At 33.1% G+C, this 27465-nt stretch overlaps 1 protein-coding gene across 1 annotated transcript in view; it reads right to left on the bottom strand.

The window, feature by feature from the left end:
- The window catches only part of LOC108910935 (whirlin), a gene marked incomplete at its 3' end in the record, with an annotated part of 217167 nt that extends 190004 nt beyond the window's left edge, over positions 1-27163 (bottom strand). The window contains exons 1-3 of the mRNA XM_018715708.1: positions 26860-27163; positions 21836-22156; positions 7006-7136 (exon numbers count right to left, since the gene is read on the bottom strand). Coding sequence (XP_018571224.1) covers positions 7006-7136; positions 21836-22156; positions 26860-27163 — 756 coding nt within the window. The remainder of the gene's footprint in view (positions 1-7005; positions 7137-21835; positions 22157-26859) is intronic.
- Between the last annotated feature and the right edge of the window lie 302 nt (positions 27164-27465).

The following is a 27465-nucleotide window of genomic DNA, read 5'->3' as shown; positions in this document are numbered from 1 at the left end:
AGGGTGTTCCACTTTTCCTGGACAGACACCAACTTTGGTTTTTTAAATGGAAACACACATTTTTTATATTTTTTTCGGATTCTACATAAAAAATAAAGGGTACTTTGTGTAGAATAGTTCTATTAAAATATTCACAGTTTTTGAGATATCTCGCTTGAAAAGTTTTTCTAGTCGATATTGGTTGCTTACATTTTCTGATACTGACAGGTTATGCTAATAGCTACTAAGCCCATTTTTTATCAGATGGTTAGTAAGGATGACTCTTCCGAATCATGCTCCAAAAACTGGCCTGCGTTATACAGGGTGACCAAAATATCATATCAAAATTGCCAATTGAAAAATTGAAAAATCTCGAATTTTTTAAAAGCAACCCGCTGTATATTTTCATACCATGAGATGCAGAATGAAATTCTCTACAACTTTGCTATACCTGCTCCTATACCAGAATTCATTAGTTTTTCATGAAATCTCATTTCTATGAAAGTTTACAAATAGCTTATATGTAAAATAACGTAGTAGGCTCCTGTCAAATGATAATCTGGAAAATTTTCGATTCACATAAGGTTTAATAGAAAGAAAGGTTTAATAGAAGAAGAGAAGCCCATGGTAACTATTTATTGGCAAGTCGTATTTACCAAGCTAATAATCCAGATTTACAAAGATATTCTCGTACAAAGTGTTTTGTAAAACTGAAGGAGAGGTTTGAAAGAACGGCAAATGCAAATTATGAGAAGACAACAAGAACACACGTATGTGGTAATCAGGATAGTCAAATTGACATTTTGGAATGTTCAGTCCAAAATCCATCTACAAGTGTCAGAGAAATTAGTGATGAAATTAGTATTTCCAAAAGTGTGGTTAATAGAACGTTCAAGAAAAACAACTTCCACCCCTATCATTCTGAGCATCACCAATTCTTAACACAGCAAGATTTTCAGAAGCGAGTACGGTTTTGTGAGTGGGCAACTATAAAGCTACAACAAGATGACATTTTTTAACAAAGGTGTTATTTACTGACGAGTCATCCTTTGCCAATCTGGTCGAGAGAGTCGACATAATTATCACCATTACGCCTATCATAATTCCAGTTAATAAGACAAGACGATCATCAACGCCGCTTTAAAGTCAACGTTTGGGCGGAAATATGCGGAGAATATGTCATTGGAAAACATTTTCTTGAAGGAAACTTAACTGGTAATGGGTATTTGCAATTTTTACAAAACTACTTGCTCCAATTGCAGGGACATATTCCTCCGAATGACTTAAACAGTGAGTGGTTCCTACATGATGGTGCCCCTGCACATTCCACATTAGAATTATTCAAATTTCGTGGCTGAAAACGTACATAGGTATTGTATTTTTGAAACCCAGTGAGTTGCGCGAAAGTAAATCTGTCCAGGATGTAGCTAGTACCATGCGAAACATCGCCATTTTTTTGAAAATGTTGTCACTGCCGTTGTTGGGGGTGAAAATTCGAAAAATTTAGAATTATTCAAATTTCGTGGCTGAAAACGTACATAGGTATNAGCCTTAGACGACTTTGTTTGGGTTATAAGTAATGAATAGGCGCTATTTCAATATAAACATTGTGATTTGGAAGCGGACAGAATACTCCTGAGACAGACATTCATTAATATACTGTTAACATGTTAACACGCTGTGAATTACTCTTCACCTATTATATTACCAGTTTTTACTTTAATTGTTTAGTATTTAATTTTCTTACACAAAGTACTATACAAAAATATGTTCTTGTTACATATATATTTGTAACATACAAGGTGCCCAGAAAGGTCATGTCATAAATCAATGGGTATACAGGGGGAAATAGATGTAGTACTTCATATTTTTTTCCTATCTGGCTTCTTTGGGGTTATTCGCCTTCAAAGAAAGAAGGTTCAAAAACAAATTTCAATTATTACTTCTAAGTTGTTACCATCACAACAACGAAATTTGGGCAATTAAAGCAACTCATGGTAATGTTCATGTCGAAAAGTTTAAACTGATATTCAGTATGCCTAGACTATACAGCGTGTCGCACTAGTGCGGGAAAGTCCAATATCTATATTAAAATAAGGATTATATGGATTTCTTTTTACTGTGTTGACACATTTCTCGGAATGTACAAATTAAAAATATATTCAACTATACAGGGCGTTCCACTTTTCCTGGACAGACACCAACTTTGGTTTTTTAAATGGAAACACACACTTTTATATTATTTTCGGATTCTACATCAAAAATAAAGGGTACTTTGTGTAGAATAGTTCTATTCAAATATTCACAGTTTTTGAGATATCTCGCTTGAAAGGTTTTTCTAGTCGATATTGATTGCTGACATTTTCTGATACTTACAGGTTATACTAAGCCCATTTTTTTATCAGATGTTTAGTAAGGATCTCTTCCGAATCATGTTCCAAAAACTGGCCTGCGTTATACAAGGTGACCAAAATATCATGTCAAAATTGCCAATTGAAAAATTGAAAAATCTCGATTTTTTTTTAATGCAACGCCCTGTATATTTTCATACCATGAGATGCAGAATTAAATTCCCTACAACTTTGCTATACCTGCTCCTATACCAAAATTCATTAGTTTTCAATGAAATCTAATTTCTATGAAAAAATGCGAAGTTTACAAATAGCTTATATGTAAAATAACGTAGTAGGCTCCTGTCAAATGATAATCTGGATAATTTGTCGATTCACATAAGGTTTAATAGAAAGAAAGGTTTAATAGAAGAAGAGAAGCCCATGGTAACTGTTTATTGGCAAGTCGTATTTACCAAGCTAATAATCCAGATTTACAAAGATATTCTCGTACAAAGTGTTTTGTAAAACTGAAGGAGAGGTTTGAAAGAACGGCAAATGCAAATTATGAGAAGACAACAAGAACACACGCATGTGGTAATCAGGATAGTCAAATTGACATTTTGGAATGTGCAGTCCAAAATCCATCTACAAGTGTCAGAGAAATTAGTGATGAAATTAGTATTTCCAAAAGTGTGGTTAATAGAACGTTAAAGAAAAACAACTTCCACCCCTATCATTCTGAGCATCACCAATTCTTAACACAGCAAGATTTTCAGAAGCGAGTACAGTTTTGTGAGTGGGCAACTATAAAGCTACAACAAGATGAAATTTTTTTTCAAAGGTGTTATTTACTGACGAGTCATCCTTTGCCAATACTGGTCGAGAGAGTCGACATAATTATCACCATTACGCCGATCATAATCCCAGATTAATAAGACAAGACGATCATCAACACCGCTTTAAAGTCAACGTTTGGGCGGGAATATGCGGAGAATATGTCATTGGACCACATTTTCTTGAAGGAAACTTAACTGGTAATGGGTATTTGCAATTTTTACAAAACGACTTGCTCCAATTGCAGGGACATATTCCTCCGGATGACTTAAACAGTCAGTGGTTCCAACATGATGGTGCCCCTGCACATTCCACACTGGCGGTAAGTTTTCTCATTATGTAAGTTATGTAAATTCATAGAAAAACTGTTTCAGGTTAGAGAATACTTAAATGATTTGTATCCAGATAAGTGGATAGGTAGCCAATTCCATGGCCTCCCCGATCCCCAGACCTGTCTTGTCTTGATTTTTTTTTATGGGGCTATATAAAAGACAGGGTGTATGAAACTCCTCCGACAGATGTAGAAGATTTACGGGCAAAGATAAGAAATGCTTTTTTGACCCTAACTCCGGAAATGCTGCGAAATGTGTCAAGCAATTTTCGTCGTAGAATTGCTCAATGTCTATAGAAAAATGGCAGACATTTTGAGCGGTTACCTGTTAATTACTAATTTAACTAGGTCTTTATTACTTTTGTTAGAAATGCACGATGTTAATTTACTGTTTTGGATACTGCATGCGTGTGTTCTTGTTGTCTTCTCATAATTTGCATTTGTTGTTCTTTCAAACCTCTCCTTCAGTTTTACAAAACACTTTGTACGAGGATATCTTTGTAAATCTGGATTATTAGCTTGGTAAATACGACTTGCCAATAAACAGTTACCATGGGCTTCTCTTCTTCTATTAAACCTTTCTTTCTATTAAACCTTATGTGAATCGAAAATTATCCAGATTATCTTTTGACAGGAGCCTACTACGTTATTTTACATATAAGCTATTTGTAAACTTCGCATTTTTTCATAGAAATGAGATTTCATGAAAAACTAATGAATTTTGGTATAGGAGCAGGTATAGCAAAGTTGTAGAGAATTTAATTCTGCATCTCATGGTATGAAAATATACAGGGCGTTGCATTTAAAAAAATCGAGGTTTTTCAATTTTTCAAATGGCAACTTTGACATAATATTTTGGTCACCCTGTACAACGCAGGCCAGTTTTTGGAACATGATTCGGAAGAGTCATCCTTACTAAACATCTGATAAAAAATGGGCTTAGTAGCAATTAGTATAACCTGTCAGTATCAGAAAATGTAAGCAACCAATATCTACTAGAAAAATCTTTCAAGCGAGATATCTCAAAAACTGTGAATATTTGAATATACAAATTCTACACAAAGTGCCCTTTATTATTGATGTAGAATCCGAAAAAAATATAAAAAATGAGTGTTTCCATTTAAAAAACCAATGTTGGTGTCTGTCCAGGAAAAGTGGAACAACCTGTATAGTTGAATATATTTTTAATTTGTACATTCCGAGAAATGTGGCAACACAGTAAAAAGCAAAATCTATATATTCATCATTTTAACATAGATATTGGACTCTCCCGCACTAGAGGGACACGCTGTATACAGACGGACGAAATTATCCATTTTTTATAACGAGCGTTCAAATAAAAACGTGGTCGAAGTTGGCTCTGACACATTGGACGTAGGGAGTAGCTTATAGCGACCAACTTAACCTCATTTCTCAACGAGCTGTATAGCAGCTGTCAGTTTCAATAACGTTAATGACTATATAACTTTATTTTAAAGAATAATCGTGATAACAATAACAAACAATTAAAGGAGCTGCGGAAAGTGTCCCCCTCCTTNAGTATCAGACAATGTAAGCAGCCAATATCGACTAGAAAAACCTTTCAAGCGAGATATCTCAAAAACTGAATATTTGAATAGAACTATTCTACACAAAGTACCTTTTATTATTGATGTAGAATCCGAAAAAAATATATAAAATGTGTGTTTCCATTTAAAAAACCAAAGTGGAACACCCTGTATAGTTGAATATATTTTTAATTTGTACATTCCGAGAAATGTGGCAACACAGTAAAAAGAAAAATCTATATATTCCTCATTTTAACATAGATATTGGACTTTCCCGCACTAGTGGAACACGCTGTATAGGGACGGACGAAATTATCCATTTTTTATACATCTTTAACTGCATTGCTAAAATTGACATTTTTCTTTCATAGTTCGATTCCTCTCTCACTTTGCTTAAAAAAAGGTATTCCGTATATCAGTCGATATCTTGTACCGTTTTTGAGAAAATCGAATTTTATTAAGAACATATTATGTCAAAAATGCGATATTAACATTTTTGTAAAAATCTTGGTTTCTTTGGAAATTGAGATGACTGTTAACAAGTCTGTATGATTAGCAGTTAGGTATTTATCATAAATCATTTTGACACCATTTGTTGACTCGATATCACGGAGGATTTTAGCTATGAAGAATTTGCAGATATTCATCTAATGTACGAACTTACAATAACTCCCCAACGAAGCTCGACAGGATTTTTTATGAAGTACCACATCTATTTTGACCTCCCTCGTATTCCCTTCATTTTTGACATGATCTTTCCGGACACCCTGTATAAGTATCTAATTCTGAGAGTGACCATTTTTTATCTTTCAAACTATTTCATATTTGACAAAAATCTGAAAAACTGCACGCAAAAAGAAATTCTTAAAATATACGCAAATAAATATATTCTTGACGATAATATAGCATAATCTTAAACTAAGTAAAATCTCGTCCATCAAGAAAACGTTCATTTATATGAAGAAATTTTATTTAGTTTAAGATTGTGGTATATTACATTAAGAATATATTTTTTTGCTTATACATATTTTTTTTGCGTGAGATTCTTGTTATACAAGTATGTAATTTTTTATGGTAGAGTCTAGTTCTGTAAGTGGATTTAATAACATTCATAATTTTTTTCCATTTTAAACCAAGCATTTCAAATATGATAAAATACTAAAGGCTGTACGAAAACATGTTCTAGTTATATATGTATGTTGATAACATGCATCATTTTTTTTTAAATAAAATTCGAATTGATATATTATGTTTAGATATTTCTTTAGATATATTTAGATATTATAAATATCCCATTCTCAAATTATTTGTGTATTATAATAATAGATAACAGTAATATCACAATTTGGAAAATAGCAACTTTTCTTTAATTTACCAGTCAGTATCATAAAAAATTAAGAAATTATAATGGAATCCTTTTTTTATTATTATTGCCTGCCCAAACTGCGATAGTAAATATACGCTACTCCCACTACGTCTTCCACTGCTGCGCGAAGGTAACCATGACCACCACTATAAACACTGTACAGATTTAGGGACGACTTGCGAGGAGCCAACGTATTCAAATGAATTCTGCAAATCGAGTTAAATTGACCGCACATTACAAATTTAACATTTCCTTTTTAATGTAATTCATAAGGCTGATACTAATAATTATCTAAATAACATTGTAAACTAAATTTTATTACTATGAAAACCAACCGCCAACGCTATCCCAGAAACAGTAACTTCAGTATCGACGACATTTACGAACAATAAACATATTTTTGTCTCAATATTTCATTAAAGAGGAACTAGCGCTGTTAAATATGCATTTATGTATTGTCTTTATTCTTTAATTTCTGAAAACTAACACTGTTTTCATTAAAATGTTCAAAAAGGGCTATTTTTTATGGAATTCTTTCACTACCTATATTTTCAACGATAAATCTGTAACATCTTGTCGGGTATTAAGCTAAACGAAATTAGTCTAAATACTCACCTTTAGAGCTTCTTCATGGGATATTCCAGTAAATGGCGTCCCATTTACCTCAAGAATAGAATCCCCCGGTCTCAGTCCTGATCGTTCTGCAACGCTGCCTTCTTCCACTCTGGAAATGTACACCCCCACCCCTGTAAAATTAAGTTCATTCAATCCAAAGCAGTCTGTACGCCTTTAATAAAAACGTGGGTGTAAAAAATTTCACAGTGAGGAAGATTGATGGATGAAAGAATTTGGTTGTACGCAAGATAATAGGCTTTAAATACCTCAAATTGATAGATGGGTAGATATTTGCAAACCGTTAAAAGAAGTTCGCGGAACTTAAATTGTAAAATCGTAGTAATAAATAAGAGAGTTGGTAACATCAATTAAAAATATGAAAACTTTGTAGAACATAATTAGTTGTAATTCAAAAAGTTTTCAATTAATGTCGGGGCTAGATAATAAATTACAAAGTAAATCTTCTAAGTCATTGTTTTGAATTTACCTTCTAAAGTTTACGCCATAATTTTGTTTCGCCTATAACGGCATTTATCTTATTCCGATAAAGTAGGTAATTGTTCATTAATACACTATATGCACTATAATACGCGAATAGTTGTTAATATTTCGAAAACCCATGTGTTTTTGTTCTTAAGATTCTAATCAAGATGACTTAAAATAAAATATTTACGATTAGACGAAACTAAATTTTTAAAATCAACTCAATGACTGATCGTTTTGACACAAGAGGTTATTTAGTTACTTAAAATTTTATATATTTTATACAGGGTGATTCAGAACTTATCCAAAAAAAACTGGATGTACAGGGGACCCTTACAAATACAATTTTGTAAAGAAAATATCAAAAAGGTCAGTTCAAAAATGATTTAAAAATACACTTCTGCACGGCACTGGAAACTGGTCCACTGTAAAACCTGACCTCTCACAATGGGTCCGGCATGGCGGTGTGATTAGAAAACGGACAAAAACTTTCGCACGGAAAGAAATATGTAAATAGAATTTTATCACACCTATTTTATATCGGCAAATTCAACTGCTTTTGCCTTTATTAATTAATAAAATTAATTTGTGTTTTTAAATAATAAAATCATTTGACATACCCGATGTTACAACAATTGTTCAATATTTTATCCACCAATGTGTAAACACATTTGGGTCCGTTGTACTCAGTTTCTACGAACTAACACAAATGTTGTCTTGTTTCACCATAACACAAATGCTTATCCATCAACTCCGAGTACACGCAAACCATTTTTGACACTAACTACCCATTTTTGACACTAACTACTAAAAACCTATTGTAAACACCACAGATAACAAGTAAATATCGCAACGATTGCAAAATCCGAATTAGCATTCGGAGTCGCTGAGGCCACGTGGCGAATGACGCTGGACAGTTGTCCAGCTATGTAGTGGTTGAATGTACTATAACTTCAATATTTTTTTTCTCGGAAACTAAGGATTTTACAAAAATTTTTTTTTACGATATTGATTCCATTTCTCATGCTGCATCTATTCCCAAATTTTTTTGGATAAGTTGTAAATCACCCTGTATACATAGTAATTCTGGCAAATTCCAATAAAATTTTAAAATTTAAAAATAAATATAGAGATTTACTTATACAACTTAGGTAAAACAGATTTGCTCACAGATATACAGGATGTTATTTTTAATTATAGGCCAGGGATGCAAAATACTGTCCCACTGGACGATTCTTAAATATCTTTTACGAATATAATATCCTATTACCTCATAACGATAAAGTGATTATTTTCCAGATAATTGAAATTAAAACGATAAAGTGATTATTTTCCAGATAATTGAAATTAAATATGTATATTAAATAAATATTGTCCATATTCGTATTGATCTTTCTATCTATAAATTTGGTTACATATTTACATGACTCTTGTATAGCCTTAACTAGGAATCTTTAACCTGCTCTTGTTGTTTTCGAGCAAGGATCTATGGGGCGGACTCGCTATTGGAACCCCTAGACCCGTCTTAATTTTCAAACCATTATTACTTGACAAGAGTTATGTCAATAAACAGTCAGTTTTATTAAAAATCATCCGGCTATAATTTTTTAAGATTAATAAAAAAAAACATGAAAAACATTGTGAGGCTTCTTGAAATATGGCTGCTTTAAAAAATGTATACATGCTCAATTTAACTAATATATGTTGCATAGTAAAGAATACTACAGAAGAACACTGTATTCTAACTTACTAAACACAAAACACACAAATAATCCCTTACCTTAAGAACAGAATAATTGGAGAGTTCTCAATACACCAAGATCGTTTATTTGAATTAAACGATTCAAAGTAGCAATATGTATGTATTAATATTATATGGGAATGATAAATAATTATTCTTTCTTATGAAAGATACAACTGAACATTTATTAATACTTGAGATGAAGTGAACTGACTGATACGAGTAGAGGCAACTTATTTTATTACGTCAGTATGGCTTCATACAAAGGAAGTCAACAGCATCTAATTTAGTACTTTTCTGAAGTTTTGGACAATAGAGGGCAGGTCGACATTATTTATTTATTTATTTCACTACATATCCAACAGGCAAATGCCCAGTTACAAGATACAAAACCAATGTAGTAATACAACACACAACGCATTCGAAGATATATGTCAATAAATAGAATTAATAATAATAATTGAACACGGTAATATACCAGCACAAAATATAGACATAATATAATATACATACATATACACACAGAAAAATATATATTAGACCAGCAAAACTATAGTAGATATAAAATATATAAAATTATCACACAAATAAATACATAAAAATATAAATACATATGTACACACAAGTTTTGTGTAAGGGTTTCGCTATTTATTTATTTAATTAACTTAATTGGCAAGAGCAATTATTATCCGCGAGTCGAGCTGAACCGTCCGTTTGCCCCACTCTGCCGCGCGCATAATCCCACTAAGACTCTTGATCAGTTAAGGGGGGATTGAGGCAATAAAACCACCGTTCCTGGACGAAAATAGGCAGTTCACATCCTGAACTCGAAGAGCTCCAGTTCCAGCCTGAGGACCACCCCGAGGACCTGAAAACCAACCCGAGACCGCCATCCGACCCAAGGAGTTAGCCGCCGGGAGCAACCATCCGGAATAAGTAGGCAAATTGTATTTTCCGATATTTACCTGTCCTACTATGGTATATATCTGGCCGTTTTGAACTCTGGCAAGACAGTACGACCACAGCGTTGTCGGCGAAGGTTTGGCTGGGTACTCCACCGCCCTCGTTCGACGAACGTTGTCCGTCCCGTCAACCGAACTGCTGGTTTGGCTGGGTACTCCACCGCCAGCGGAAGACGTTGAGTGCAGGCTCGTGCGGCAGCAGCGTTATCGGCGACGGTTTGGCTGGGTTCTCCACCGCCCTTGTTCGACAAACGCTGTGAACCCCTTTACTGAAACTGCTGGTTTCAGTAGAGGACGTGAAGGTGTCAGACTGTACGGCAACAGCGTTGTCGGCGAAGGTTTGGCTGGGTACTCCACCACCTAAGCTTGATAAACGCTGTAAGGCACAATAACCGAAACTGCTGGTTTGGCTGGGTACTCCACCGCCAGTAGAAGACGTTGTGTGTCAGCTGTGCAGCGACGGATAGACCCTCGAAGTTTGGCTGGGTACTCCACCGCTTCTGGGAGAAATCTGTCGGCTGCCCCGCATTTGAACTCGCACCTCGCCCAGACCTTGCCTCCTGTTCACCAACATAAATCATTTTCCTGACTACCGTTTGCTTATTTGTGCCCGTTATAAACTGCTTTGCTTGGCTTTCTCCCTGGCTGGTTAAAACCTCCGCATAATTCCTGTCGCTTTGCTAGAAACTGCCGCCGATATTTATTTGTAGAATTAGAGTAACCCGTAATTATTTTTCTGTTTCAGAACCATTGGGGATAATTTATTTATTGATTATTTATTTCTCTAATTTATTAACCTTATTTATTTTTCCCTTTCTAGCACCGACCGAAATTTAAAACCGAATATTACTCTGGCGTACCATTTCTTAAAGTATTAGACTGGTTATTAAATAAACCAAACGCCAAATACTCCGCTTTTCTACCGTACCGATTTCGAGTCTAGATATTTGACTATGTGCTAATTTTGTATTTATTTACAGCACCGAAAAACCGCATCGGCATTTAAATCCGTCGTAAATAATAATTGCTCTAACCCATTCTGTTTTAATTACACCGCTGGTAAATTGATTGTATATTCCTGATTTTAGTTAGCGATAATAATTATTGTAATTAGAATCTACTTTACTTTTGTTTGTTTGTTTCAATTTCCGTAGGCCTTATTAATAGAAAATAAATCTAGTAAATATATTTCCACCTTGTATTCATTATTAACACCGATAAGATTGATAAATTCCGATCAGTAAAAAGTCGCAGTATCTTTTTGTGACCTACACTGATAAGTCCGTTTATTTTAAAAGTAAAATAACACTACTACATACTTTGATTAAAATTAAGAGAAATATAACAGGCCCCTGGATTTAAACTTTCTTCACTGCAGCTATCCCGAACATTTACTCTAAACCAAGGGTAGGGTTCACGTGGAGTTTCCCCCACGTAAAAGATAGGGAAACTGGCGCCAGAGACAAACCGAATAAAAAGATTTAATCCGGAGTACGTTTCTATGACGTCACTCACCACCGCCGGCTGCCAACCACCGCTGCCGATAAACTAGTAGTCAAGGGTCGTCATAAAATTAGGCGTCCAAACAGGGACGTCAGTGACGTCAATAAATCTAGCAAATTGGAATTCGCAATGGTGAATTAAGATTCCGTTTAGAGTTGGTAGTATACCGGGGGCGGCCACAAGTAACGTCTGAACCGAACCGTCACCACCAAAACCAAGTAAAGTACGTTATAATCGAATATGATTCCATTGTAATTATGATATCTGATTTATTACTTTCATTTTCAAAATTAGGAATCGATTCCAAGGCAACATTTTAAACTTTTATCTTTTCTGAAAGATGGATATCAAAATGATCTACTAAATCGATTTAATTTTGAATCGCTGGGCATCAGATGTAATATCATACGGATTGAGCAAAATCAGCCTAGTAAGCGTCATTTTCTTCTATTGCCCTTCGACTAATCTTTCAACTAAATCTGTTTCAGTAATATATTTGCATTACAATAAAAATGCAAATAATTGCATAATGATCATTATTGGTCAGCTTTTTTAGTAGCTTAAAGGGGCATTCTGGTATAGAATTTTAGTTAGAAAGTTTAGACCTTTAATAATATGTATACTGGTATAAAATTTTAAAATTCCAATAACGTACGGAGTTAAGCTATTTTAGTGACTCAGTAACTAAGCCCGTCATGTTGGAGCAAGTCGGACAATAGGCGATGGACAATGCACGACTACCTGACCATTTTTGATATAAATACATTATATAATTGTACAGAGTGAGTCAGCGCTGTGGCAAAGTTGATTTATCGCTAGAATATGATTGGGGCAAAATATTTCAAAAAAAATTCGAGTGAGAATCAAGAAATATACATTTTACAAAACCCCACAAAACAGCCAAGTAGTGTAAGGTCACATGATCTAGGAAACCATGGCAGTGGCCCACATCGACCAATCCATCTATTAGGATAAATTTCGTCAAGATACATTTCCAGTGGAATTAAAAGTTTCTACTAAAATATTAACGGCTTTTTTGGAAGAGTGTCAGCGCTCTGGATATTTAATTTGATAGAGACGCACTGCAAGTAGATAATTTTGTTGAGCTTCTCCCAGCACCATATGTATATCGATACGTTCTTCTCTTGAGAAATTCATTACGAACAACAACAACAGCAAAACCATACAAACAATATCAATGCCTCCCTAGGATATTTTCACAAAAAATAAAGAAATTGCTAAAAATATGTGGAACTGATATAAATATAACACCTATTTTGAAAGTTGTAGATATTGAGAAGGTCTTTTACATCCCATTCAAAACAAAATTTTTGCCTTTGAAAAAGATAACATTTGTACGATTTTGTGAACACCCTGTATGACATTTATAAACAGTTTGTTACCATTTCAGAATTTACGATGAACCTAGTACAACAGGTGTGACGATTGCTTAGATCGTATCTCAAAAAACGAGTATATCAGTCACGATCAAGTGTAACGCTGAAAATGTAATTTTTTTTATTAAGATATTAATATCTCGGAAAGGGCTTATTTTTGGCACAGAGTGCCCATTACGAAAAGTATGCATAATTCCATATAAAATATAAATATCCACTCAAATACAGGGTGTTCCATTTAAAAAATACAACTTCAACCCTCCGAAAACGAATCACAGTATAAGTCAAATTATTTTTAAAATGTGTATATCTGTATGAATATAGTCAACACAAAACACTTGAAAATCGTTTAATCGAAGGTCGAGGGAATGTATTCTTTAGAAAACCTGAAACTTTTAGTCAAAACTATAAACGCGTTTTTCTAAAAACTAGTTTTTTTAATATGATTGACATATGATTCACTTTTGTTTGTTTTATTTTATTTTATTGGTATATTTTATGTTCATATTTAGTAGGTACATAAGTATGCTATTTGTAAGTAATGCATCACAAGATATATCTATTTTTGTTGAAATAATAAACTTTATTATAATAAAATTGTATTATTGCCAAAAAAATTACTTGATTTCCAGTGGTCAAACTCTGATTTTTTTTTTAGTCCCGACAATAATTTTACGTTCGATTCCTTTTCCACCAAAACGTATTCCCTACGAAACGCCAAATAATTTCATCAGATTACCATAGTAATTTCCCTAATTGACTTAAGTATTTGAAATCTGCTATTGAAAAGGGAAATAATGGAAGGCTATTTTTAAAGTATTGATTGTAGTCTATTTTAAGTCCGCATTGAAGACGTGCATAATTTAGTGAAGAGAATGAAATGATAAATTTCCATCTGCGAAGCTTTTACAGACCGCCTGACAAGCGATCAAAATGTCTTTGAAGTGAATGGGTTGCTGGTTCTTGCCGTAACAGAATCGCTAAAATTACTCAATGCCACATCAAATCGTGACTTGTTTCATTCACTTAGAAACATCAAAGCAAGTGCATTTTAATCAGGCGCAGAGAAATTCGTTTATCAGGTTTCCTATTATATTCTGTATATCGATTGCACAGGCTGACAAAAAAAAAGATTTTTGTTGGTTTTGAGATCAGACCTATCATTTCTTATAGCTGTTTTACATTGACAATTTATTGATCAATTAATTCATGAAGTAGCTTCATCAAGAAATTGGACAAGTGTACTGCACCAAATCTGCTGTCAAATAACTTCATGAATTTATTCATCAAGTTCTTGACGAATTAGAGCATGTACTAATTTTCGTCAATTTCTTCGTGAATTTCGGAAGTACCAACCCAACAGATTTCCAGCCTCAGATCAGTAATGAGGTTATGTTATTGGAATATGTATATCATTGTGTGGCGTCGTGCTAGTTTTGCATTGTTTTTACTGATTTGTTACTTACAAAAACTAATATTTATATAATATGTGTCAGAACGCTACCGCTGTTGTATCACTACAATTATGAGTGGAAAGGTGACATTTTTGAAATTTATTTGCTTCTTTGATTCATTGGTAGATTTGATTCATACGTCAAAAAACTTGACAAAGTCTGTAGCAGTGTAAAACCACACTGTTTACCAATAAATTCGTGAATTAATTCATGAAGAACCTCGTCAATTTATTGATGAATAAATTGTCAATGTAAAACAGCTATTATAGATTTTGATATGGTGAAACCAAATTTGAAGAGTAAATAATTTAGATTTGTTTTGATTGCCGAGACAAGACTCTTCTATATTCAATATGCAGTTTTCTCAATACTGCTGCCTTTGCTAAATATAAAGAATACCGACTCTATCCTGATTTTAATCTAGATGACTGATTTCCTATACTTTTTTGGGTGCTGAACACGAAACTAATATACAAACTTGACAGACGGTCCTTTTTAGGGCAAAAAGGGTGAAAAAGGGTGAAAAAGGGGCATATTGAAAAAATAATTGTAAAATGTGTTTCCCTATGTATGTCTGGGCGCTCTACAAAATCCGATGTCAAAAAAAGGCACTCTGCCTTTCCAAGGGCAACTTAATTCTCTTGAAAAATTTCAAGCATGTAGTATTTTTTGAGAATGGCCTAATCTGACCTAACTAGTGCCCAACCTACGCATACGGCAAAACTATGGAAGGGTCCTACCATATTTTTACCACTTCTATGGTCAGTCACAAACCTTGGTTGGCACCAGTTAGGTCAGGTTACGTTATTATTGTTGCCTTTTTTGACCTTGAAAAGGCAGAGTGCCTGTTCTTGACCCCTAAAGAGAGTCGTCCGACAAGTTTGGACATCAGATTCGTGTTCAGCACCCAAAGATACATCTAGGTTAAAATCGGGATAGAGTCTGTATTCTCCATATTTACTAGAGGTAGTATTGAGATAATTGCATATTCAATATAGAAAAGAGTTGTCCCTGCGATCACAAAAAATCTAAACGATGAAAATTTTTTTACTCTTTAAATTTGGTGTCGCCCACTTGTGTAGTGGATCTAAAATTGAAGTATCCTAGAAGACAAGAATATTGCAAAGCCCCTGTATACAGAGAGACTGCGACAAATACATATATACACAATCACAAATAAAACTATACGCAAAATTTAAATAAAATCGTTTCGTCAGTTTTCTTATAGTTTAAAAAAGTCGATTTTTTGAGATTTTAGAAAAAAAAATTTTCAGGCACATGTGTATATGAACTGTTTCTGAAAAATCTACCACTAAAGCTTGAACGAGATTTAAATAAAATAGAATATAGTTAGAGCATGTTTAAATAATAAGGTATTGATCTGTAAAATCAAATTATTATTAAAATAAAAAAAGTTGTTAATCAAGAAATCACATTATCTATTAATGAATTTAAGTATTATTTACTTGATTCCGTCAACCGCGTTTATAACTTGAATTAATTTTGAACACCCTGTATATCGAAATTGAAGCGTTGTCATATACATGTTTATAGATACATATTTTTATTAATTTGTTATGTAAACCTGCCACTACTACTTTGCCAAGTACTTTAGTTACGGTTTGTACACTGATATAATATACCTAATATGTTGAAACACGAAATTCAGAAGCTTTGGTATAATAAAGTCTAAGTTATTCAATGACCAGTAATAATTTCCTTGGGAGAAAACAGTATCTACTTTCAGTTCTTGGAGTGCAAAAAAAGTAATTCGTTGTTATTTATTGATAATAGTAAAATTTTACTTTATTTTGTTCTTATAGGAATTTATTTCTGTAGTTATTTTGTAAATAATCAACTTATGTTTTACTTACATACATACATTTTACTCTTATGGAAGTCCTTTAAGTATCTATAAATTTGTTATTTTCTTAAGGTTACCATATTAAACTTTCATGAGTTTGTTTTTATCTTTGGACTAGGACTATTCTTATATTTTTATGTATGGAGAATTTTGATATAATTGCAAGCATAATTCATTGTTTTGTATGAAATTTGAACATATTTACATACCTACGCTTTGAATTTCAAATTGTTTTTCAGTCAACTGCCGTTGTAACTTTCTTCGACCGTCTAAGCACGAAGCATAATGTAAATTTATCGATTTGTTTTTTCCTCAGTGGAAATGAAAGACAATACGAAATGAATAATTTTTCCGTTATGAAAAATAATTGATTACGGCAGCAGCATTCGTAACCTGTCGTTCTAAGATTTAGAAAGCAAACCTTACATACATACAAAGTAGTGCATAAATGCAAACCAAGAACGAAATATGTCATGACTAGGGGTAATTTGGTAATGTTTTCCGTTGACTCTCATATGAAACTAAAACAAAAAATCATCCGCAATACCATTGCAATTCGGTTGTTATCAGAAATAAGAAACATTTAATACTAAATAGCTTCTAAGCATTAAATGTTTTTTAATATAGGGTAACTCTGGGAGAGGTGACCCACGTTCTTTAAAACCGCGGAAAGTAAAATGTAAAAAAAATGGAATGCTTTTTATTTTTAATTATTATTATTAAACTTTTAAAAGTAAAAAGAAAATTAAGTTTTCATTAGAGTTCTCACTCTGATATGGCTCATACTATTTAATGCGAAATACCTCATCAGTGTATATACTTATGTATGTTTTTTTTTATAAAAAACCTTTCCACATTCCACATTGATTTATTTATTTGAAGTACAGTTGCCCAGACAGATACAAATTCAATTAAAGGGCAGGAGAAACAATAATGGATTACATGAAAAAGCATAATAAATAAATAAATAACAGTTTTGAAAATACAAGCTTAAATACACAACTAGAAAATGAATACAAAATAACAATTAAAGATAAATAAAGTATTAAAAATAAATTAGATTGTAACATAAAATAATGGTTAGGTTATAATTCCAAATTTAAAATACACCGCCTAACCTAACGGTACACTTTAAAAGTTGCTTTGATAATAATTTATATAATTTTACACATTTGGTAAATTGGATAATATTTAAGAACATTTGTTCTCGGAGTTGACAAATAAAATTATACATTTGAGCGACTTTGAACGCAGGAGTAAATACTACTCAGAATGTCAGAACAGTCTATATACAACAGTTTATACAGAAAAAGTATGGAAAAGTAGACCTGACGCAGGACCAACTATTTAAAGTTAAATCTATTTAGCAGCTGTAACAACAGAATACCTCAGGTGGGTAAGTATGATCAACTCGAAAACTAAGATCTTTGACAAACATCCTCTGAACCTTTCCCAAACTAGAAATGTGAACCTTATATTGTGGATTCCAGATAACCGATGTATCATCCCTAAAATATCGAGGATTCCTCACAATAAAACCCAAATTCTTGTAGGCGTTAGATATAAGATATAATATACTCTATATGAGGAACAAACGTCAATTTTGCATCAAATATAACACCTAGATCTTTAAATTGCATGTATCTATTTAAAATAATATTATTTATATTCAAACTGAGTAGCAACTTTTTATCTTGTAAATATCATAACCTTACACTTGGAAATATTTAATGGCAATGATTTTATGTCTTGTCGTCGGCATATAAGAGGGTATGTGTATGAATGTCTTTAAATATCTCATTTATAAATATGATAATTAAGAGAGGTCCAAGTACCGATCCCTGTGGAACTCCAGAAGTCGCCAACATATCAATTGATTTATAACTCCGATATTGAATTTAGAAAACTGTTAGGTACTTAAATAAGATTTAAAAAATTTAAGAAAATCTGCGTATTTAAAGCAGAACCCATTAATCTTTTTTATAGATCTGTTAGAACAAGATTCATTCTAGACACTGTTATCTGTTGCCTTCTTCCACACACCCATGAGAATCAGTGGGCTGAAAATCACTCAAATCGTCTGAAGAAAAATCACATATTGCTACTTTTAATTTAGTACCTTACTTTTTTATTTCTTAAGCCATCTCAAAAATTAAAATGTCCCTTGTATCTAATACAAATATATTCCAGTCGAGAAATAGGTTAGGCAATATCTGTAAATATATTTTTTTTGTCTTAAATACCAAAAATAACAACGTTTTAACGTGAAAGCGGAAATAATTTAAAATTTTAAGATATGGCGAATGCGCTGATGAGAGTAATAATAATACATATTTGTACTAAAACGAAAAGCAATTGAGAACAAATAAAAAAGATTTATTTAACAAAACAATAAAATCGACACCGTTTATTGTCATCGCCTACTAATTTTTAAAGGTAATCTATAGATTGCGATAAATATAGAAGCAATATTAAACGGTTAGTCAAATTTTAATGATGGATTCTTCGTCACAAATAAACAAGAAGGTCCTACGCGCATATATCCGAATAAATTTCATTTCCGAGACAAGGTGTTGAAGTTCTGATTCTTTTGTATAAAAAAAAAGAAGGTGAAGCGATATAATTCTTTAGTATACAGTTTTAATTATTTGACTACAAACAAACGTATATGCATGTCTGCTTCCGGGTGTAAATATAGTAACTGCCACTTTAAATCTTGGCTCAATATTATAATAGAGTACAAAAGCTTTAAAAAAATATGTATATAAATTATTGCTGCAAATGGTAGATATGATTTTTTTTTTAAATGAAACTCAAATATTTTGAAGCGAAAATCGAAATTCAATCATTTTTCAAATAAAACTAGTAATTATTCAAGTAGACATGCTATCTACACATGAAATAACATAATAATTATAGGGCTTCCTTCATCTACTTTTTGCAACCTATTTCAAACACTGTCAGTAATTTTGAACGCTACGCATATTGAAAACGTAAAAGTTTTATTAAGCATTTTAATTACACTTCATAGATTTAGTTTATTTTATATCATTTAAATTTTCGATGAACCTCATTAAACAGAAAGAAACTTACAGAAATCTTGTTGAGACCCTATTCATCCTTCTGACATTTTAATATATTTGCTTTTTTAAATTGTTTCAACAGTTAACTAACCAACAAGATAAATAAAGTCATAAATAAACGGTTTCAAACACTGTGAATGTAATAAAGTGACGGTTTTGATACGCACGACCTAAAACTTTGAGTGTCAATTTATCCCGCAAACTACTAAAAACATTTATTACTCTCTTGTTCTTGTTAACGTACGTAACCACAATAACAAGGTTAGAGCAACGGACCATAAATGACATCAAAACAATTATAACTTGTTAACTGCTTAACAAAAAGCTGTAATTTCGTTACCGTTCCAGTTGTAGAAATTTATTACTTATTTCCAATTGACAGTATACCTTTTAATAATAATTATATAAATAATACTGTGTTGATATGTTAATTATAACAGGGTTGGCTATAGGCCAGGTTCAAACAAAAAGTGACACAACAATTACCTTCTTATAACTGCATTCTTTACATTAAAAAAATATACAGGGTGAGTCATTAATAATAGTACATAGCTTAATGGTAGATTGTTAACGTCAAAATATAGCGATTGAACCAAACATGCCTTAGTCAATTGTTGCTATTTTTCGTTCCACAGGGTGTTAAAGTTGAAAAAATATTTTCGATTTTTTGCTATATTTTAGCTATATATGGACCGATTATTTTGAAAATTAGCAGTTTTACGTTTTTTGATGTGGTAAATACGAATATGGAAACAGAATTGGGGTCACGTCTAGGGGGCGCTAGTTATACTGTCCTAAAAATGTAAAAATATGTCTAACTTTTTGTATTTTGCAATTTTGAATGTTTTAACTAAAAATTATTGAACTACGTTCAATTCTAAATAAAGAAGGTATACTTGTTACAAATCGATAAACTCAATTGTTTTCGAGATACAGACGTTTTAAGTTTTAATATTCGGCGTGAATTAAATTAGAAAATTAGCGGGTCTTCAAATACCAAGCCTGAATTAAGAATTAAGACAAACATTACAGCAACTGAAAATTTTATTATGCATATCTTAACAAATTATTAATCACAAAAGATTCTCAAAGCAATCACCAGTGACTTCAATACACTTATTTAAATTTTGTCTGGTGTTAAATAAAGTTCTATGTTGTTTGACAATATGAACTAATTTTTGAATATTTGTCAGCAGTTGTTCTTGACTATAAATAATGTCTTTGTAGACTAGAGATTTAAGGTAGCCCCAAAAGAAAAATCCAGCGGATTTAAATCAGGGCTATGTGCAAGCCAAGGTACTTCGCTACTCCGTCCAATCCAACGGTGCGCGAAATTTCTATTAAGATAATCTCTCAATTCTCAGGTATAATGTGCTGTTAATTTATTATGCCAATGCCTACTGCTTTGGAAAAAATAATTTTTTGATTTAATTCCCGCCGAATCTCAAAAACTTACAATGCCTGTATCTCGAAAACGGTCGAGTTTATCAATTTATAACAAGTATACCTTTTTTATTTAGAATTAAACGTAGTTCGATAATTTTTAGTTAAAAAAATCAAAATTGTAAAATACAAAAAGTTAGACATATTTTTACATTGATAAGACAGTATAACTAGCGCCCCCTACACATGATCCCAACACTGTTTGCATATTCGTATATTTGCCACCTCAAAAAAACGTAAAACCACAAATAACCAAAAGAATTTTTCCATATATACTTAAAATATTCAACTGTAACACCCTGTAGAACGAAATGGAGCAACAATTGATTAAGGGATATTTGTCTCAATCACTATATTTTGACGTTAACAATAATTTGCCATTAAGCTGTGTATTAATGACTCACCCTGTATACCTATGTAAGTATTTCACATGGAAATTACCATAAAATGTATAAAATCCGTACAATATTTGTTGAGATAGAATTCCAATAAAAGAATAAGCCAATAAAGTTCTGTTATCGGGACCACTGTAACAATTTACCGCGGCAGAAAACTATCACCCAGTATATCGATTTGACTAAAACTTTAAGAAATAATACGCAATAATAGTCCAAATAAATATACCAAATTTTAACGCGATCGGTAAAAGGGTTATGAAGTTATTAATTAAATTGGTTTTATTTTTGACAACTTTGAAGGCCTGTAACTCAAAAACCAAAAGGTTTTTATTTAACTTTTTTTCGTAGATCGTATTTATTTATCGTCGTGAATATGCAGTCAAACGTTGTCGGTGAAATTTGCGGACACCCTGTGTACTTCAACTTCATCATCTACTGATGATCATTCTTATTCGATACTTATTCCAACATCGCAGATTGTTAAACTTTTTTCTTTACGTACCTGCTTCTTTACCTCCCTTCACGCATATCCCGAACCCGTGAGTGCCATCCTGGGGCTCCCTAACCATCGTGACCGTCCTGGTAGCCAATTCATGGATGCTGGGTACATATGGAGGACGATAGTTGACCTGGTGGGTAGTGGAAGGAGGGCTACTCGCCGGTGAACGTCGTGGTCTCTCCACGTTCGTTTTGGCGGTGGAGGAGGGGTTGTTGGTGCCAAAGAGTCGGAGAACTTGTTCGGGAGATATTGGGCGCTTCTTGTTGTTCGTGGAGGATGGGGTTCTGGTGGTGCTGAAGTTTGGATTCGAGCCCAAATAGGTGCCTGGAAAATCGAGCAAAATGTATGTTTTGTGCTACCTGTTCGCGAAAATATGGAACTGGTTGCATACAATAATTGAATGAAATTGTTAATCATAATAAGGTATCTTATTTTTCCGTCTAAAGTTAGGTCTCACAGTGCTTAATATTTTTGTTCAAGTTTTAACCAATTCAGTTTTCCCCCTTTACTCAGAAACAAGCAATTTTTGTGTGGGAAACTTATTTGTTTATTTTATTTATACAGTGTTTTTCATTTCAAATAAATACAGAGCCATAACTTCCTTCACAAAAGAGATAGAGAAAAAATGTTTTAACTGTTCTTTAAAGGACATTTTTGTGCACTTTCTGGTACCATAATTTAAAGGCATTTTAACTTTAGCATCTTCATATCTTATTGGGAAGGGATTCGCTTAGACTTTTGTTATAGGGCCGAAGGAAATTTTCTTAACGATCGTAAATTCCTTGAAAAAATTATTTTAAATGACGAAGCAATATTCACTACAAACGGCGCGGTATCTTAGCAAAATACTAGATATTGGTCTATTAATACATATAAATCCATAATGGATCATCCATTGTGAAAAACAATATTTTCAAAATATCAGTATGGGGTGTGGACTTATTAAAAATAGAGTTATAGGACCGCCCGTAAAGAAGTAATTAACATCTTCAGACGGATCGAAAAGGAAGGAAGGTGCAGGATGTGGAATTTATTGTAGATCCTTGCATATCCGATATCAGTGGGCAATGAATAGGCATGTTACCGTGGTACAAACAGAATTAGCAGGTATAACCACAGCGGCTAAAGAAATTGTCCGTAGGCACACTACGGGTAAAACCATCAGAACCTACACAGATAGTAGACAAGCATTACTGGTCCTACATAATCATAAGATAATGGCTAGGTCAGTATAGGAATGTCACCAGGCACTGGTTGTGGCCTTAGTTTCTAACAGCATATCTGTGTGCTGGATTCACAACATGAGAAAGTGTGGAACACCTCTTTGTAAAGGTTGTGAACAGGAAAACGAGGCAGTACTACATGTGCTCTGCGAATGCACTGCTGTCTTGTCAACAAGAGAATCCGTGTTGGGAGAACGTTGACCTTCCATGACCTATATCAGAGATCCTCCTAAGCAACGTCACCACATTTTTCTCTTTAATAGGTTGGTTAACGGCTCAAGTGGATTGATTTCCTAATAGGAGGAAGCGGGGCCTAAGTGTTGTAGCTTTTTAAAGTACCCTCCCTGAAATTCCAGATTAAAGATTGCAAGACCCTGCTTTTTCGAAGAAAACATAAATGGTGAGCTACGATTTTCAACTATTCACTTTTGGGATGCTTTACACGACCATCCAATAGCAATGCGATATTTCCAACAAAACGGAGCATCTCCGCACAATAGAGACTGGTTAAATGTACAGTTTCCTGGAAAATGGATTGGTCGTAACGGTCCTATTAACTGGCCACCAAGATCACCACTTAACTGCGCTAGATTTCTACGTCTGGGGAGTTATTAAAAACAAAGTGTACAACCTGAGAATAGAGACCAACTAGTAGAATGAATAATACCAGCCATAGCAGATATACCAGGTGGACACATTCCACACGCTATAGTAGAAACCAAAAGCTGCATCGAAAAATTATAGATGTATGTACAGATGGATGGAGGAAATGATGAAATATGATGTAACATATGCATGATCTTAGATTTTTTGTTGATTTAAATTTTTATTTTGATGAACTAAAGGTATTATAAGGTATTATTTTATTACTACAATGACAGATTATTTCCAAGTGTGTCGGTACAACATTGGGACATAGACACGGAGTTTTCTGAGAAATGAATACATAGAAAGTTATGAAATTCTGAATTTAAAAGTAACTTTGGATTTGAAACATATTTTATGGGAAACATTTTCCCATAATTTTAATATTTTACTTACTTTACTTTTACATTTAATCAGAAAATTGTCCGCCATTTGGAAAATAAACCGACTAGTCTACTAGTTTTACATATCTTGTAAAAACTTTCAATATTCATAATTTTATTAAGAAATTATTACCCCATGGTCATCGCTGACATTACTTTATTCTTATGGGCCATTTCGTTTTTCACTTTTGTGACGTCATAGCTTGATCGAGGAGACACATTGTGGTACCAGAAAGTGCACCAACATGACCTTTAAACAACAGTAAAAACAGTTTTTCCCTATCTCCCTTGTGAAGGAGGTTATAGCTCTGTATTCATTCGAAATGGAAAACACTGTATAAAAATTCAGTTTTTATAATAGAATGAAGCCTTTTATTAGTATCGTGTAATTGATATGAAATATAAAAATTAATTCAGTATAAAAAATTACATCTAAATTATTAAACTCGGTGTATCGAAACAATTTGTGTACCTATGATATACAAACAATAGCCTTAATTCTCCTTATGTATATCATAATACAACATTTTGAGATGTTCAATGACAGTTTATTATCTTAACACCACTCATTCATTTTTGACATATCTTTTTGGGAGTACAATGTATATGATGAAGCCGTCTGCATATAAATGAACATTAGCTAGACTATAATCATAATAGGCCAACTGACAGCAAGTCCGCCCCCACAGAGTCTAGCCCGAGAGCAACAAGAGCATGTCAAATATTCCTAGCAACCCTACTGAAGTGCAATGTAAGTCTGATGGTGATCACTGATCAGGTAAGTACATAGGCCAAGGCATATCAATCCAAAAAACCTTAAATTGTTTTCTTGGGTTTTCAAATTCTATTTACAATAGGTACGTACAGTAAGTGGATAATAAAATACAGGTATGTATGATTAACTGTGAAAAATATCGTTATGCATGTACGAATTTTGCATTGAAGTGAAGTTTGTCATATTCCACTGTTTACCTTCATATGGGTCCGATTAGTAAAACATGCATATGTAGGTCATGGTGATTTAATTAGAAGATAATGCTTTAACAACATTTGGCAACAACAGACACAATACATAAAGAGGCATTCTAACAGCTGTAGATTCACTAGATAGATAAATAAACCCAGAGATGAGTTTGTTTTGGATTATGTATATTCTGTGGAGTCTGCCAGTTGTTTGTGTGTATAAGCTTTCCCACAGCTTCAATATGGATTACATGTTCTAAAGCGTCGATTTCACCCACATACATCGGTTTTCACAAGACATTGTTGAGGATATACTAGAAGTAAATTACTTACTGCAGCTAAGAAGTAACGGTTCAGCAATTTACAATTTAATTAAATTTTTGGTTCTAAAGTGTCCTAACCAGTGTACATAATAATAATAATAGCCTACTCCTTCTCTCGTATAAATCCTTGCATTTGAAATTACAAATTTCGTACATAGTTTCAAAAGTTTTTGTCTTGGATTATTTTAGGTCAAAGACATTAATGAAAATATATTGAGTACATATTAAGGTCAGTAAGTATTCTTTTAGTTGAGGATATGTTTGGAGATCGAAACAAAGTCGAGAACTTACAATGATTCAAGAGAATGAAAATTGAATATTGTTATTTTTTTATACTTCTTTCTTTACTATGCAAATACTTTTTCATATTTAATAAATTTGTTAATTAAGAATTTCATATATTAACTTTTTGCAGAACACTAAACATCATACCCAAATTTCTTCAAAATTTAACGAGTTGATTTCATTTTTTATTTGTTCAATCATCTGAGAAATCCTAAAAATATCAATATGAGTAAAATAGCTTTAAAAATGTATTTTTTAATTAAATTGTCTAAAAAAGTCGGTCATATTGGATTAGCTATTTTGAATTTTCATTTTCTGATATAATATTCCTGTTCAGAGACCTCAAAATCCCCTATAATGTCAATTTAACTAAATTTACTTTGAAATTTGTAATTTTTAAATATTTTTTTTTAAAGTCGGCCATATTGGATCAGCTGTTTAGAATTTTTATTTTCTGATATAATATTCCTGTTCAGCGACTTCGAAAACCCTTATAATATCAATTTGGTTAAAATTGCTTTGAAAAAATTGTCATATTTTAATAAATCGTTTAAAAAAAGTCGGCCATATTGAATCAGCCATTTTGAATTTTTATTTTTTAACATTATATTCTTATTCAGTGACCTAGAAAACCCCTACATTATCAATTTGATTAAAATTTGTTTGAAATTTGATTTGATTTATTTAAAATAATCTTTGAAAAACCATTTCTTATTGTTTAAACAATTAAATAATAATTAGAGTACAAACATAAGTTTATAACTTTTTTCTATAAGTCATTTCAAGGCGATTGCAAAAGGTTTTATGAAAATCCAAGGCTCTGCTAATTATTCTTAAATAATGCATATTTTTAAGCTACCTTTACTCCACTATAAAATTAGGGATGATATTGGGAATGATGTTATTAAAAGGCATCAACCATAATACTGTTCATAGCGTTTTATAATCAGAAAAAGGAGATAATTTCAGGAAACAGCAAATATACAGGATATTCCATATACAGAACACGTTTGATTTATGCCTCCCATATGCAACCTTTAATTTATTAATACATTTCTTTGAGATCATATTCTGTGTGTTTTTTTTGTTGTAGATTAAAGCCCTTAAAAATAAAGGTGGGTACACAATATTGTGAATACCCATACATATAACCAAATAGTTAACCTGATTAGTGATTACCGAAAAGAAAAAAAATGAAATCTTACCTCTTGGACTGCTCAACGAATTATAGTGCGAAGTGGTGTTGGCGTACTCTCTGGGGGAGTGGTGGTGCATGACGGAGGAGGGCCTCTCCACGATGGTGTACGAAGTACCCGGGGGCGAGTAATAGAGTCCCGAGCGACTCCTCGAGTGGCTCCTGGGGCTACTGTTGGGCCCCAGCACGTCTTCCGCCTCGGCCGCCGCGGCGGGCATCCGGCCCCTGCTGCCCCCCGGGGTGCGACCCCAGGTGCGGCCGTACGGCCCGCCCCCCAGCTCCGCCAACTCCGAGTACTCTTCCCCGGCGCGCATCTTCGGCTACTCGCTAGCCCACGCGCAATCGTCACGAGTATGTCAGCTGGAAAGAAGAAAGCGGGTAAAATTTGGACTTTTTTAAAGAATTTTTTTAAGTTTAATAAATGTGTGTTGGTGGTACTGCGCATTACAACAACTGTTTAGAAGAGTTAGAAATTGGTTTGATGTTTTCTGATCTGTCAGAATTTAAGGTTTAATTATGCTGAGCATACAGAATGTCTTTTAACTTACTGCTAAACTTCTGCAAGGTGTTTGTTTTTTGATCAAAATTAACACAAAAACATTGAAATACATTTGAC

Source organism: Anoplophora glabripennis, unplaced genomic scaffold (assembly GCF_000390285.2).
Source record: "Anoplophora glabripennis isolate ALB-LARVAE unplaced genomic scaffold, Agla_2.0 scaffold338, whole genome shotgun sequence".
NCBI classification, from domain to species: Eukaryota; Metazoa; Arthropoda; class Insecta; order Coleoptera; family Cerambycidae; genus Anoplophora; species Anoplophora glabripennis.
Note: the sequence above shows the minus strand (reverse complement) of the source record. Positions and strands in the feature narration are given on the sequence as shown.